Source organism: Sylvia atricapilla, chromosome 6 (assembly GCF_009819655.1).
Source record: "Sylvia atricapilla isolate bSylAtr1 chromosome 6, bSylAtr1.pri, whole genome shotgun sequence".
NCBI classification, from domain to species: Eukaryota; Metazoa; Chordata; class Aves; order Passeriformes; family Sylviidae; genus Sylvia; species Sylvia atricapilla.
Window position 1 is genome coordinate 50,097,654 of NC_089145.1, and position 15,179 is coordinate 50,112,832.

Here is a 15,179-nt window from a genome sequence, read left to right on the forward strand (position 1 = left end):
TCAAGGTGCTGGACATCAGAAGGCCCTAATGTTGTGGTCACTCCTTCGGGAAATCTTCACTTTACCTTCACAGAATATTACCAGTATCTCTCACATGAAAAGATTTGAAAGGATGAAAAACAACTGTCAAGAACAAATCTATGCTATAAGTAAGCCTTTGTTAATATAAAGGAACCCATACCAAGCTTAGAACTACTAAGTTAACAAAGTTCTACCATGTTAAGAACATGTAGAGACAAAATTTTATTGGGAATCAACACAAGTACAGGCAGGGACTTCAGGAGCTCACCAACAAACCAATATTCTCACAAATGCTACAGACTACACATAGCAAGCAGAGCAAGGCTCAGCAGACAGGAGACATACCCATGTGGTGTTAGAAAGCAGGCCAGGAAATACATACATGACTATAATAAATATTAATTATTACATAAAAAATTATGTACATTAAAAATTCTTTTGCTGCTTCTTTTCTGCTTTGCTCAGCTTGGCCTCCCCCTCTCCCTCCCCTTTTGCATTGTTACTTACATTAGGAAGAGGAGGAGAATTTAGGAGGTAGAAGTGAAAGATAATTAGTGCATGGTTCCAGTCAGGAAGCAAAGGAAATCTAAGAAAACATTCAACTCAAACAATGGCATTAAAATGGACCTGTTCTAAACACACAGAAGTCTATATTGTTATTTTTGCATTGTTACAGCGTTGAAATAGTTTTGTTTTTTCAAGAAGACTGGATCCATGCATGCATCTAAGTCACATCATGCAATAAAGGCTTTGCTGTCTCAAGCATCTTCTGGCATATTTGCAGTTGAAGAAATACATCCTCCATAATGAATCAACAAGAAAAACCCAGCAAGCTTGTAAATCACCAATAAACATCTGTAACTTTTACCCTTCAGCATTTGAGTGTCTTGCCTTGTTTGACTAAAATGGGTTCAGTGAGTACACTGCGGTCACCTGAAGTGTCATAAACATGAGATCTCTGCTTTCGCAAAAGAATGTGCCCTACTCAAGGAATCCACCCTGCAGTCTTGCTTCCAGCTTAACATCTCTAATACAGAACAGAACTAGTAATAATTTTACATTTGCTAAATGTGAAGGAGCAATTATCCTCCTCCATCCCAACTTCTAAACTAAATAAGCCTTGCTGAATGCTGTGGCTGATGATGCAAAGGAGCTCATCCTCTCCTGTGACTCCTGGTGTGTAGCAGTTTTCCTGTGAAGGAATATACAGCCAGACAGGTTTCCTATTCCTCACAGAATAGGACTCAACCACATAAGCTTAACATTTGCTTTAGTTAAAGAAAAAGAAATGTTTGACAGCAATGCTGGGTAAGGCAAAAAGGCCAGATATTAACAGTCTCATCAGATTAACTGCTCCCAAGTGAGTTCCTCCAGAGAATTAACCAAAATGCTTCATCTTACAGGGACATGAAAAACATGGAAGCACTGAAGTTACTCTGAAACTGTTTCTTAGAGCTCTGTGTAGACAGTGAACAAACACTCAGCTTTGATAAAAGTACCATAATTAAAAACTCAGCACTGATGTAGAATACCTCATGCTAAATATATATATAAGTAACAACTATTCTGACTTACTGTGGCCCATTGCTCTTATTATTTTCATTATTTTCAGTTTGATTCCCTGTGCATGTTAAAATACATACCTTAGGCCCATATAGTATGGACTCCACCTAAAAGTTGTTTCAAGAAATGTGAAAAGGAGAAAAGCCTTTTGCATGTCTTTAAAAAAAAAAATCAACTAAGAACAGCTTTTCTTTCCAACAAACTTACTGCTCATCACCAAAGGTTCATCACCAACAACCCTGTCAAAACCAACAGAAAGCTTCTTGATGACTAGCTCTGAAACTTGGTCCCACAGAAACCCATATTTCTGGTTTCAGGCAGGGATCAAACCATGCCACCTGGTGGAAATTTGCTTCAACATAATAAAAGTCAAGGGTAATACACATTTGTCCTTTGAAAATTGGAGCAGCATTCACAAAGTACATCCATTTTGCCTTTAACTGTGTGTGCAGAACTCACCCTTGAAATGAAATTTTTCTTATGGCGAAAATCTCTCCTTTTCCTTTCTGAAATTTGAGTGATGAAAGGTTTTATATGGTACCACAGGAAGCTCTTGAAAGTAACAAAACTTACAAGCATAAAAGAGCTTTACAGTGTTACACTTTTTTACCTGTGCCCTGAGCAACACACTATCCTTGCTAGAAACAAAGTTCCTCATTCAAAGCAACTGTTCCTTTATGGGGAGCAATCAGGCTTCCCTCCTGTGGAAAACCAGTTTAAGGTCACACCTACACCTTGGTGAAGCCAAGGGAGGTTTTTTTGGGGCATTCTAAAAGCTGCTAACCAGTGGTTGAAAACAAGGCAGAGGCCAGCCCCAGTTCTTCTCCTTGCTATTAGCAGCGCTCCCTTCTGAAAGCTGCTGCTGGGGAAAATGCAGCTCAGCTTGTGAAGCCAGCATGTGTCAACTAAGAGGGAGTCACTGATGGGTCATGGCATATTTTAAGAGAGCAGGAGGGAAGAAGCTAGAGGCAGCCATGTGAAAGTTTTCTAGGACAGCATCTTAACACATGAAGCAGGTAGACTAACACTGCCATCCTCCCCTCCCACTGCTCACCCAAATCCTTAATCTCCTCTTTCTGTACTTTCCCATCCCTGGCATGTTTGTCAAGGACAGCATCTACACTCTTGCTCTTTGAACAATTTGAACAATTGTCCCTCCAATGCAGCATGTATTTGTGTAATGGGTGCTGGAGAAGGCAAAGGGAATCCAACTGAAACTGCAGTATCAGTGCATCTTTGAGGGAAAATCAGAAAAGAAATCTGATGTGAACAGTGGCTAGTGGAGCTTTTTTGCTTCTTTTCTGCATGCTCTTCACAAGCATTCAATTATCTACACATTTCCTTGGAAAGGAAATAGGTGTACAGGCAAGCACTCTGTGCTATTGTCTCTTTACCACAAGGGCCAGAGAGGAGAGCCTGCTGGGAGATTACATCAGAACCTAGCAAATTCCTCAAAAGGAAAACCAGTAATATCTGTGGTGTTTAACTGGACTAACCTTTTCCCATGTCTCAACTTGCATACAGGAGGCATCTACAAAAAACTGCATGGACACAGTTTTGTAACTGTGTAAATCCACATCCAAGTGACAGACCTCACTGTACCAGAGCCAATGCTCCCAGAAGTTCATTATAAAATGAGATGAAAGTATTCTAAAATCACCACCATTTAATTATGCTACAGTGTCCTATGAGAAAAAATTTTAAATGAGTATTGTCTAAACACCTTACCTAGGACCAAGCAGCAGTGTGCTGTCACTGAATAAACCCATAGCTACCTACATCTACCCTAAAGAAATCCCAGCCTAAACACTAAAAAGCAGAAAAAAGTGGGATTCTCTGAGTCTGCTCTAAATTTCTGTTTGGCATTATTTGTTATTACATTATTTGTTATTACAGTGCTACCGACATTGCTGATGAGCTCAGCCCCCTAGAGTGGGAGATGTTTGCCAAGAACAAAGTGAGGAGAATTCACTTCTTAAGAGCAGCCCAAGTCACTAAATCACATGGTTTGTGCTTTGAAAATGGAATGATTCTGCTCTACAGAGAAAAGAGTGAATGGAAGAGGGATTAGACAAAGATAAAAAACAGGATTAGAAAACAAGCCAAAAATACCCAGGTATTTTTGCTTACTTTCAGTATCAAAAGCTGGATATCATCTTTTTTTCCTTTGACTGACACAAATAGCAAAGAATCTGCATTTTTCAATTTTACATATGCATCTGGTGATGTGTACAGACTATTTAGGCATGAGAAAACCAGTCTTCTGAGGATCTGAACTCAACATGTAACCCCTCTTGCCCACTGATCTGCCCATGTCCTTTCCTTCAACATCCACATCTCAGCTTCTCATTCCAAACTAATTTTTGAAGTGAAAATTGCCTTCTTCCTGGTAAAAAAAAAAAAAAATGTATTTCTTTCACAATAATGTAGCTCATCACCGAACAGGAGATAAAAAGGGAGCAATTTGCCAATGTGCAAAGCAGCTTGTTTTCAGAATATATATATTAAAAAAAAAAACTCAACACTTTTTTTAATGTGGCAATGTGACTGCTGAATTACCAAGTTAACCCGACTTACAATTGAATAGTGACACTGTTTTGATCCGCATTAAAGAAATAAAAAGGATATCCTGTGAACTTTTTCTGAGTCCTGTCTGCTCAGCCTTACCTTTCCATAGTAATGGAATGGATGGGTCATCACAACTAGAGGCATAACATTTATTACCATCTTCCAGCTCATTGTTGACTGTGTCACCATTTCCAACATTCTTGCTTTTAAGGGTGAAGAAATTTTGCATCCTCACGTTGTACCTGAAAGTGCAAAGGAAAGGTCTAAAAAGGTTGGATTTTTGCATTTTCTTGGCAAACTTTTAAGTCATCTGAGAACTACTTATGCAGGCAAGCAGTAAAGCCTAGATGCATGTTCTCTTAAAGCTAACAGGACGTGAACAGAAAGAACTGTCCAACTCAATGGCAAGCTGATAGGAAAGCAAAGACTGCACCTATCTCTCATGACATACAGCAAACTGCAAAAAGGCACTGGAGCAGATTTAGTGCAGGCAAAAACGCTGGAGCTGTGGTTTTTGGAGCCAGGACATTCACTATACAGTAGTTTCTTTCCTCCTGCATCAGCTCACAATTCACCTCACTGTTTCTTTCAATGCTGTGTCCCCTGTGGGAGGGTTTTTGAGCATTTCTGGGACTGCTGACCACACCCTTCTAAAGACAGCATGAATCTATTTTAGCACTAGGGTGGGATCTAAGAGGGCTGTCAATGAACCCTGCTAAGACTTGATGTAGGAGAAAAGGGAGATCCAACAGGGTGATCTGTGAGGGAAAGGCACCAAGGGAAATAAGTCTAGGCAACTTGCAATAGAAGGGTGGACTCACAGACACTTGCAGTAACAGTCAGACCTCTGACTCTCCTGTCAGAGGCAGTGACACAACAGAAGATGTCAGTAAACAACCTGGTATGAGATGTCTGAAGATAAATACATCCTTAGCACTCTGTCTAATGTTCTTTGACCTTGTTCTCCAGGGAGTACAAAATATGTGTAACAGCTGACATGATGTGTGTTTACAATCCAGAGTACTCCGCAAATTCTTCATATACCTTTGTATAAACTACATTTTTGTCAACTTCTCTGAAAGCTACTTTACCTCTGTGCACTGTGAAAAGGATGCATGAAAGCATTTGCTGCTGATTGAGCACAAACCTATAATTAAATTGGTTAAGCATAAAACCCAAGAGATCTTACACAGAAACATGACTGGCTGTGTTGCCTTCAGGCAGGAAGGCCAAGGACAAAACAAGACCAAAAGAATGATGGTCAGTTAACATCTAAAGGTAAGGAGAAGTACTTACTTCATGATAAGTATGTAGAATGAATACATAATGATTAGTACAAGGCTTTCCCACCTCAAAAAGACAGAAAGAAGTGTTAGAAGGCCATTCAAACAGCTGTATCCTTCACAAGTTTTAAGCGGGAGTGTGCCTTAAACATCTGGTACAAGTCACATTGGCACACATAGGATCACATCATTAGGATTAGATGGTGTCTCAGCAGAATGAGAGGGGAAGCTAACTCTCAAGTTTCACTAAACATGCAACTAAAATGCAATGCCTGTATTTCAGAAATGGGCCATGCAGACTGAAACCACAGCTACCCTCTGAGGATTATAACACCAAGGCCTTTTGTCATTTCAGTGCTGAAGCACAGGCCAGGCTCTCTGAGAACACTGTCAGAAGGTCCCTATGATCTTCTACGAGGATTCACATTGTAGTGTTCCTTGGAACAGCTGGCATCCTCATAACTGTTAATGGTCAGAATTGGAGCAGAAGAGTTTTGACTACTCTCTCTCCACATGGCAATCTTCAGGCCTTACATAGAGCTATGTACTTCCTTAATGCTTCCTGGTTCTTATATTTTCTTATTGTTTTCCATGGTCACCATAAAAACTAAGTCCAAACACAATACATAGGATTTCCTAAGTGTTCAATCCAGCTCATACTCTCAGTGTAAAGAATGAAAGCTGATTACACTACAACTCTATTTACTGGTGAGCCTCATGGCAAATACGGGACTGCATGGAATAATTTACACAACTTACCATTCTATTTTCTCATCATATATGAACTAGAAGAAGGAAAAAAAGGAAACACATAAATTGACCATTTCTCTGATCTATCTCAAAAAAATGTCAAAAATTTTCAGCAGTATGGTATCAGCCATATCTCGACAGACCTACTTAAGTTTTGACCCTTTCTAACCAGAACTTCCAGTGTAGTGATTGGGCCCCTCACAAAATACAAACCTTGTGAACAAGGCCTGGATCCCTGTCAGTGGCTGTTTTAAGTACTATTAAGGGAAATGGTGCAAGCATGTGAAAGACAGATAGATACACACTCATGTACCCACATGCTATGCTGTGCAAATGACAGCAGCAAAGTCACTTACTTAAAAAAAAAATTAATTCTTGAGTCCTTCTAACAGCTAGACTAGTTTTAGCAGAATAGGCAGACATTTTACTTCTTCTCTTGGGTGAAGTGGTTATACACATTTTACTCCACGCTATGTAACTGCTGTTACTGAATACACAGCCAGTGATCTGCTTGTATTACAAAATACAGACTAAGTGGATTCTTCCCTGCCTTGCCACCAAACACATTAAATGTGAGCATTCAGGAACTACACTGCTCTAGATGAACAAAGTGGTATCTCACCTGTGCTCTACAAGTAAAAATTTTCCCAGAATCTGAAATAAAATTACTATGTAGAAGCAAGAAACAGCCAACTTCTCTATTGAAAATAGATGTGTAGCTCAAAATTTTTCACCTCCACAACAGGCAGTCTCCTGGGTCTGAGGAGAGTGCTATCTGCACTGCATAACAGTATCCTTCTAGCCTGCAGAACTTTACAAACCCTAGCTAAGAAAATGAATGGACACTGATGGACATGGTGGGAACATATTCCCTGAATATGAAATTTTCATATTTATACAATATTGTGGAACTCAGCCCTCACTTCCAGATGCCACTGGAACTAGCTAGGAAAATAATTACTTGCCACTGTGTTTTCATAGTTAACAGGCTGGTCCTCCAAAAATTCAAGCAACGAAACACAGCAACTGATAAGAGAACTACTTACAACAATAAGAATGATCACAGATATTGTGTAGTATACAGAATCCCGGAACACAGCCCACTGGGTGAGACAAACCACCTGAAAAATACCACACCTTCAGCCAACAAAAATTTGGAATTCCAAAAACAAACGAACAAAAAGGCCCCTATCTTAAAATAACTTCGGTTTGTGTGCAGAGTAATTATTATTATTAGCAACAATTCTGAAACCAAATGCAGTTTTATGCTACCATGAAGAAGAATCAGTCTGTTAAACAATGGATCAATAATAAGCATCAGTAATAAAAATCACATAGAAACTTCCAATATTGAAATAAATTTTTTACTACTGACACTTGACTTGGTCATAATTTCAATTGTAAAGTACAATTCACTGTACTGCAGCAAATCAATTGTTCCTTTTTCCTTTTATTTGTAGATATATTTGACTTACTACCTGACAATATATGATAAACAGTTATCCATCTATTGAGTAAATGGAGAAAATCTCATGCTTGTGTCTCAAATTCTTTGACTGTCATCAGTACCATGAAGGATCAGCAGATGCCACTGATCAGTTGACTGTAAGCACAGTATTGTATGAAGAGGAACCAGTTTCCTCTATATGCCACATGTTCAGAGTGCTGACATTACAGCTGAACTTTTTGGAAACATTCGCTACTTGTAAATTCTCTCCAATCTCTGAGGTTTATCACAATGCCATTTTTTTTTAAACATATGCTCATGGAAACCCCTAAATTGTAAGCAATTGAGCTATGTAAAGACAAGTATCTTACTAACCTGTCCTGCAAATAGTCCACAAACACCAACAATGCAGAGGATGTTGAAAACTGCTGAACCAACAATGGTCCCAACTCCTACATCTCCATGAGTGATAAATACACCTGCAGAGGGAGCAGAACATACATAATTACCTCTGTCATCTAATTTTAGGTCACTCAGAACATGTACTACTTGTAATGTAGAGACTGTTTCAAAGATTAACCAAAATATATTTCAGAATAAAGGCTCGCTTCTCTGTGTAGTAATTTGTGCTTTTAGCCTAGCTAGCAGCTCCCCAGCTGTGGCTTAAAACCTCTACATTTATACTTTTAGTAAATGATTTCTTAACTAGTTAGTTCGACAGCAAGTTCTCTTTCTCACAGCTTAGTTTTTAGCTGTGCAACAATCCTTTCAAATGAGCATAAAACATCTCCAGTCACATTAAAAGCATGGATTTTATTTAAAGCACAGAAATCTTTCTCCAAGGTGAGCAACCAGCTAACTTTTGCTAAAGTTACTTGATTTCTAAGGAGAGCCTAAAGGCTTATACTCACTGCTGTTCAAGAAGTTGAATGTGAGGTTATGGTGCATTGGACAGTATTTCCCTAAAGTTTGTGAAAATATCAGTTGGGATAAAGCCTACAAAGGCTTTACTACAGATGTATCCAGTTTAGGCCATCATTCTGCTAGAAAGCTACAACATAGTTGCCATTGCTGAAATTTGGTTGGACAAATCCCACAGCTGGAGTGCTGCTATCAAGGGCAATGGGCTGCTCAAAGGAACAGCTGAGGACAGTGGTGGGGTGGTTGCCTATGAGGAAAGGCTGAAGGAGTTGTGTTTGTTCATCCTGGAGAGGAGAAGGCTCTGAGGAGACGTTTTTACAGCCTTTCAACACTTAAAGGGATCCTACAGGAAAGAAGAGGACAAACTTTTTAGGACTCCTAGGACAAGGAGTAATGGTTTAAAACTAAAAGAGGGTAGATTCAGACTAGATAAAAAGAAAAAATCTTTTAAATGAAAAGATAAAATCTCAAAAGATTCAGACTAGATAAAAAAAGAATAAATCTGTTAAAATGAGAGTTGTGAGACTGGCACAAGGATGGCCTCACCACTGGAAACATTGAAGGTTTGTCGGATGGAGCTCTGAGCAACTTGATCTAGTTGGAAACGCTGCTTGCTGCAGGGCAGCTGAATTATATGTCCTTTAAAGGTCTCTTCCTCTAGATGGGTCTCATGAGAGTGGAGTAGAGGGGCAGAATCACCTCCCCTAACCTGCTGGTCACACTGCTTTTGGTGCAGCTCAGGATACAGCCGGTTTTCTGGGCTGCAAGTGCACACTGGCTGCACAGTGACAGATCATGATGAGCTTCTCATCATCCAACACCCCCAAGTCTTTCTCCTCAGGGCTGCTCTTAATCTATTTCCAAATATATCAAATTACTTCTCAAGGGACTTCAATAAATCTCTTCTTTTGCTCCCTGTGTTCAGAATCAGACATTCCCCTCTGTGTTTTGAGAGAAGACTCACAGCTTCATGAGATATTTTGAGTAGTTAATTATACCATGAACCACAGACTAGCTGACAGCTGCAATTGCTGATTATAAATTGTCAGAAGAATGGGTACCTGTGCTTGATCTGCTGCTGATTTTTAACAGCAGATCTCGAAAAAGCTTGTGTGTGTGCTCCATACCTATAACAGATGCAAACAGTTCTGGGGTGGAGCTCCCTGCTGCCATGAATGTGGCTCCAGCAACATCTTCACTCAAATGTAGTTTCTAGAAGAAAACAATTGGTACTTTCAGCACTGCTACTGTATTTACGTTGTGGAGTTCAATACTTATATGTGTAAATGAATAGTCAATTGTGGCTTACATGGAGCTGATTAAAGAAAAGTATCTCTGTAGATTCAAAAGGATTGTAAACATCTCGAATTGTTTTCATTAATCTACTTTTATAACTCTAAACAGAGTCACTCAATTCCCCAACTCTTAGGGCTTCTGAAATTTAAAAATGAAAATCAGTAACAGAGAAATGTAACCTCTGTGAATAAATCCTACAAAGAGCAGGCTTGATTCTGGCTTCACTTTTCAACTGTGTTAATCAAAAGTGAGTCCGCTGACACAGATAAAATTAGTCCAGTTAGACACAGAGAGGGCTGTGTATGGCAGAGAAGTCTATTTTTATGATAGGGTCTCTTAAGCTCTAATAGGATATAGATAACTTAGAGTTCTCAGACCAGCATGAACACGTGCAGGTCCGCAAGTGGGTTGCATCAATTTAGCAGTCTGAAGATCTTTCCCTTGCAATATAAACACAGCTTTATGGAGGAGATTTTCCTTTTTCAGAGTCTCTAGGTTCATCTTTAGTACATTATTTTTCTTTCAAGGATAGAAAAGTAAATAGTGGCAAAAAAAGTAAAAAAAATCCTGTATTTTTCAAGCAGTTTGCCTGATAACACCTTAAGCTGATAACAATGGCATCCTACACATCTTGACAAAACATAAATATCATCTATTACCAGTCCTACTGCTGCAGGAGCTCAAAACTAAGTGTGCTATCTGCACTCCTGGTAGCTGTTAAAATGTTCAGCAGAACATGAGTTAAGTTGTAAAGAAGGATCAGTAACCAGTAATTGATACAACCAACTTAAATATGGTGTCTAAGGCACATGCCGAATATAGAATATCAGGAAAGGAGAAGAAAAGATCCCAGCTGAGTATTTCACTACTACTGATCACATCCCTTATTATTCTATTTGTTCTTCTACTGATAACTGTAAGCTTACAACTTTGAGTAACACCAGTAGGTATTTAGTACATTTAGCAACAGGAAAGCAGACTTCTAAACCACATTTTAAACACATTTTAAACCCTACAGAAAAACCCAGGAGTTTTTGAGAAAACAGTCATTCTTATTTTTATTTAAAAGCAAAGGAGATGAGATTTTCATTTTGCCTTTAAAAAGGAGTTAAAATCTACATTTGTATTACGTATTTATTTTGTTCACCAAAATCATACTCAATACAACATTTACAAGCCATGTATAAATTTTCCTCAGTCACAATCAACTCAAATAGAATCCTACATGTAATTTTGCGAAGTCTTCTCAAAAATTATATGAAGGCATTATATTATTTTTTTCTTTTTATTTTTTCATATAAAATATGTATTCAGATTCCATATCCAAGGTACATTCTTTTCTTGTACATTTTCTCTTTTTTCCACTTTACACTAGGACCACATACACTTCCTTTCTCCTTACTGACACGGTGGTAGATGTGCCACAAGATCTGCATAGCCACTACATTACCTCTTCTATCTATGACATCTTTCCACAAGTTACTTTTTTAAAAAGGAGCACAATAATAAATCAAACTCATCCACAACCCATACCTCTTCTAGTTACATGCTTCAGGTATTTAAGAGTGGGCTTTGCCATCTGATCTCATTAAATCTTTGATTTTTTTCTCCTTGAGTGTCACCAAAGAAACAAGTGTGCACAGGCCACTTGCTCATTTTTTGATGGAAGCTCAAATCATTTGAAAAGGACTAAAGCCAAAAAGTTGACAGGAAAGATCTCTGAACAATGATGATACAAAATTTTTGATTCTCTAACTAATATTCTCTAAATAAATTTCTGAAAGAGTAATAAAGTTTGTTAACATACCTCACAAATTTTCTCTAAGGATGGAACAAAGAAGTCATCACATACTATGGCCAAAGCATAAAACATATAAAGAGCCTGTAAAGAAAATAAATTCAGAGAATACTTCAGATTTTTCCTGTACATGAAAAGAGGAAAAAAAAGCAATTCTACTTTTATTCAAACTAACAGAAATATACAGCTTCAATTTTTATTCCATTCCAAATAAAAATCTCCCTGTTGATAAATTTATGACATAAAACCAGATTTTTGAACGTAAGATCTCATTTAGAACAAGAGCGTTTGTCAGACCCATACGAAAGATACCACACTTTGACAGAACAGGATGCCACAACAGATTTCATACAACGAAAAGTAACATGTAGATCTACAAAGTTAGGTAGTCTTCCTCTGTATTTTTAACTCATTATCAGACCATGTAATGAATAGAAAGTAAAACCAGGCTGATTAACAATATTCAGGAAATAATATACACCTGGAAATAAGTGGGCCCTGGCCATGGATCACTGCACCAAAACACTCAGGAATGATCCTGGTTCCCTGCATACATGTGATTCTCCCCCTGTCTCAGGCAGCTTTGTGTGCTGTTCCCATGGAGTGGACTTAATCCACCTATTTTCCATCAAACACAACTCCTTTATACTTTACTTTTCCTGAGCTGGGAATGAAAAATGAGCCTGCAGGCCTCACTTGCTCTGTTTTTAATACAATAGGAAATAAAACTCCACGTGGTATTTTCTGTATTTCTTCAGGGTTGGTTTGGTTGGGGTTTTTTTTATTATAATTGCATCTATTGCATAGAGGCACAAAAGAAAAGAAAGAGATTCATGAAACTTCCATATCATGCTTGATGTCATCAACGAAGAAATTCCAAACTCTGTGTTTACAACATGAAATGCAAGTCATGTGATCCATTCTGCCAGGATTTTACCTCCAAGAGGATGAATGAATAGGTACTAAAAATTCAGACTTCCACCATTTTGTTAAATCATGTAGTCACAGAATCATTCAGGTTGGAAAAGACCCTTAAGATCATCAAGTTCAACTGTCAATCCAACAATACCAAGCCCACCACTATACCATGTCCCCAAGGTATTACCTTTTAAGAAATTGTATTCATATAGATGTATTAGAAATACTCAAAACAAAGTATTAAAAACTTGATATATACAGAATTCTACTTAGTAAGGCCACTATGATGATTAATATCTTATTAAAAAAGAGAATAAGAGACACGAAAAGAGAAGAAAAATTAAGCACAGTAGAGAAAAAACTTACAGCAATGATATGAAGCAGAATTCCTCCTTGCTGGCGTTCTTTATTTGTAAATATATCTTCAGGAAACTCATTAATGGCTGAAAGAAAAACATATTTTTAAAAAATAAATGTACAGCGTGTATGAACGGAAGAATGAAAAATAAGGAAGCATCTGTAGAAACATATGACCAAACATAAGAGCCTCTTCTGATGTATTGCATTACAGCTTGCCATTCCAGAATTTCTTTAGTGCTCTGTAGTTTTGAGACACTGTAATCACAGTTGACACTTACAGGAACCCAGTACAGGATAATTCACAAACTATTGGTCAAGATGCAGCAATCGGCAATGCTCTGATCTGTTTTGTATGTTTTGTAAACATTTTAAGATGCCAACAGAAGCATACATGCATGTAACAGCCAAGTAGGTTCCTTGTAGTAACACACTGCTATATATAATAATATATAATTATTATATATACACAGTAATATCTAGTACAATAAAATACCATTCCCCCCATGTAATATCATTCTCTCCATGAGAGTAGAATACTCTTCTGAAATTGTACTGAAGTACCATCAGTTTTAAGAACTTCTTGTCAGTTACATTAGCTGACAAAAGCAAAATTTTTCAGAGAAGTTATTCTCTACCAAATGAAATAATGTATGGTAAAAAATTAGGAAGCATGCAAGGCATGTGTTTTTAATGAATTCTGCCTATAAAAACTAATATTATCTGAAGTGATTAGTAACTAAAAAGCATAAGAAAACTTCTCCTATGGGAGAAAAGACCCACATCTACAGCTGCTGGCATCTTACACAACATGGTTGCTCTTACATTGCTGGTTAAAATACCATGCCCACATGAATATATTCAGGACACACACACTACTTTTCTCATTGCAGCCCCCATTTTGTCCCTGTCTCCTCCATTCAGGCTATGGCTGTGACAAAACACATTGGACAGCAAAGAACAGAGCCTTGGCCTGAGTGTCTAGCAATGATAAAAGGACCCTGCACACAGGGCAGATATTTTCACACAATGGGATGCAAATGTGTGCAGCTCCCATCACAGGTGTCTGTGCCAGAAGTGCCATCCCCTTACTGCCACCATAAGGCGGAAAGAATATATTCCTGCCCCCTAACTTGGCAAACTGGATGTATCATCTGGAAAGCTATTACCTACCTGGTAATCTCTTTCAGATGACTGTATAATATTCACATTACAATGTTAAAACTGGTTAAGTTAGCATAAACTAAAGTTTTAAGAAGAATGAATAAAAATCACCACTTTTCTAATCTTTCTAAGGTGACTTTACTTATCTGAAGTTAATACCAAATAGGAAATCAGAAGTCCCGAGGACATCAAAGGTAAGAGCCAGAAAATAAAACTGAGTGTAGGCACTTAGTCACAAAACAAAAGCAAAGCAGCTTCACTGCAAACTGCCTTACTTCATAGACAGTGATAACAGTATATTCTGGTGATAACAGCATTAGTAATAAATACCTACTTGTAATAAATACCTGCTTGTCTCACAGAGGTAATACTACATGAATTAACATGAAGACAGCTTTTCTCAAAGATAATGCACCTCTCTAAAAAGAGCTCATGGTGTGCAAGTTTTCTCATAAAGAGACAATTCAAAATATTCTTTAAAAGTCAGGGAAATTAAAAAAAGCTCTGGAGCTTGGTAGGCAAGATTTCTTCCTTAATGAAATGGCCACCTACCATGAACACAGTGAACAGTGAACCACAGTTCCAAGGTACAGTATAGAGTTTTACTGTATAAACATTTACTGTCTTTATGGCTTTATTATCCAAATAATCATAGGTTAGGTCTATAAATCTATAAATTCTGTATACCTTATCTACATGCACTGTTCTTTATTCACTAGCAGTATCATGGCTTTAGTATTTTAAACTATTTGCTTTTCTTACCTGCTGCTGTGATAACCTGGTTTCTCAGGAAAAAGCTGTTTGGATTCCCTTGGGTCCTATTTTAGGCCTGGGAATTCAGCAACACTTAACTGAAGGGGGCAGTGGCATTCCCTCATCGGTATAAGCTGACAGAGGGAATACAACATTATCAGAGTCTGAGAGAGCAGTCTGCCCTCGTGGTACAATCTGATGTGTGTGCACAGCAAGGCACTGCTCTGCTTCACACAGAGATATTTTCTCATGCATGGGAGATGGAGTTATCTGGCTGTCTGAGTGGGAGATAAATCTCCTTGGTTTCTACTGAAAAGAGACAGAACAGATGGGAGGAGAT

The 15,179-nt window shown here is 38.1% G+C and overlaps 1 protein-coding gene across 1 annotated transcript in view; it reads right to left on the reverse strand.

Annotated features, from left to right (window-relative positions):
• Positions 1-13,735, reverse strand: part of SLC24A4 (solute carrier family 24 member 4) — a 34,877-nt gene extending 21,142 nt beyond the window's left edge. Inside the window, exons 1-9 of the mRNA XM_066322202.1 lie at positions 13,729-13,735; positions 12,932-13,008; positions 11,657-11,731; positions 9,681-9,765; positions 8,008-8,111; positions 7,232-7,306; positions 6,195-6,220; positions 5,449-5,502; positions 4,252-4,394 (exon numbers count right to left, since the gene is read on the reverse strand). Coding sequence (XP_066178299.1) covers positions 4,252-4,394; positions 5,449-5,502; positions 6,195-6,220; positions 7,232-7,306; positions 8,008-8,111; positions 9,681-9,765; positions 11,657-11,731; positions 12,932-13,008; positions 13,729-13,735 — 646 coding nt within the window. The remainder of the gene's footprint in view (positions 1-4,251; positions 4,395-5,448; positions 5,503-6,194; positions 6,221-7,231; positions 7,307-8,007; positions 8,112-9,680; positions 9,766-11,656; positions 11,732-12,931; positions 13,009-13,728) is intronic.
• Positions 13,736-15,179: the final 1,444 nt, after the last annotated feature.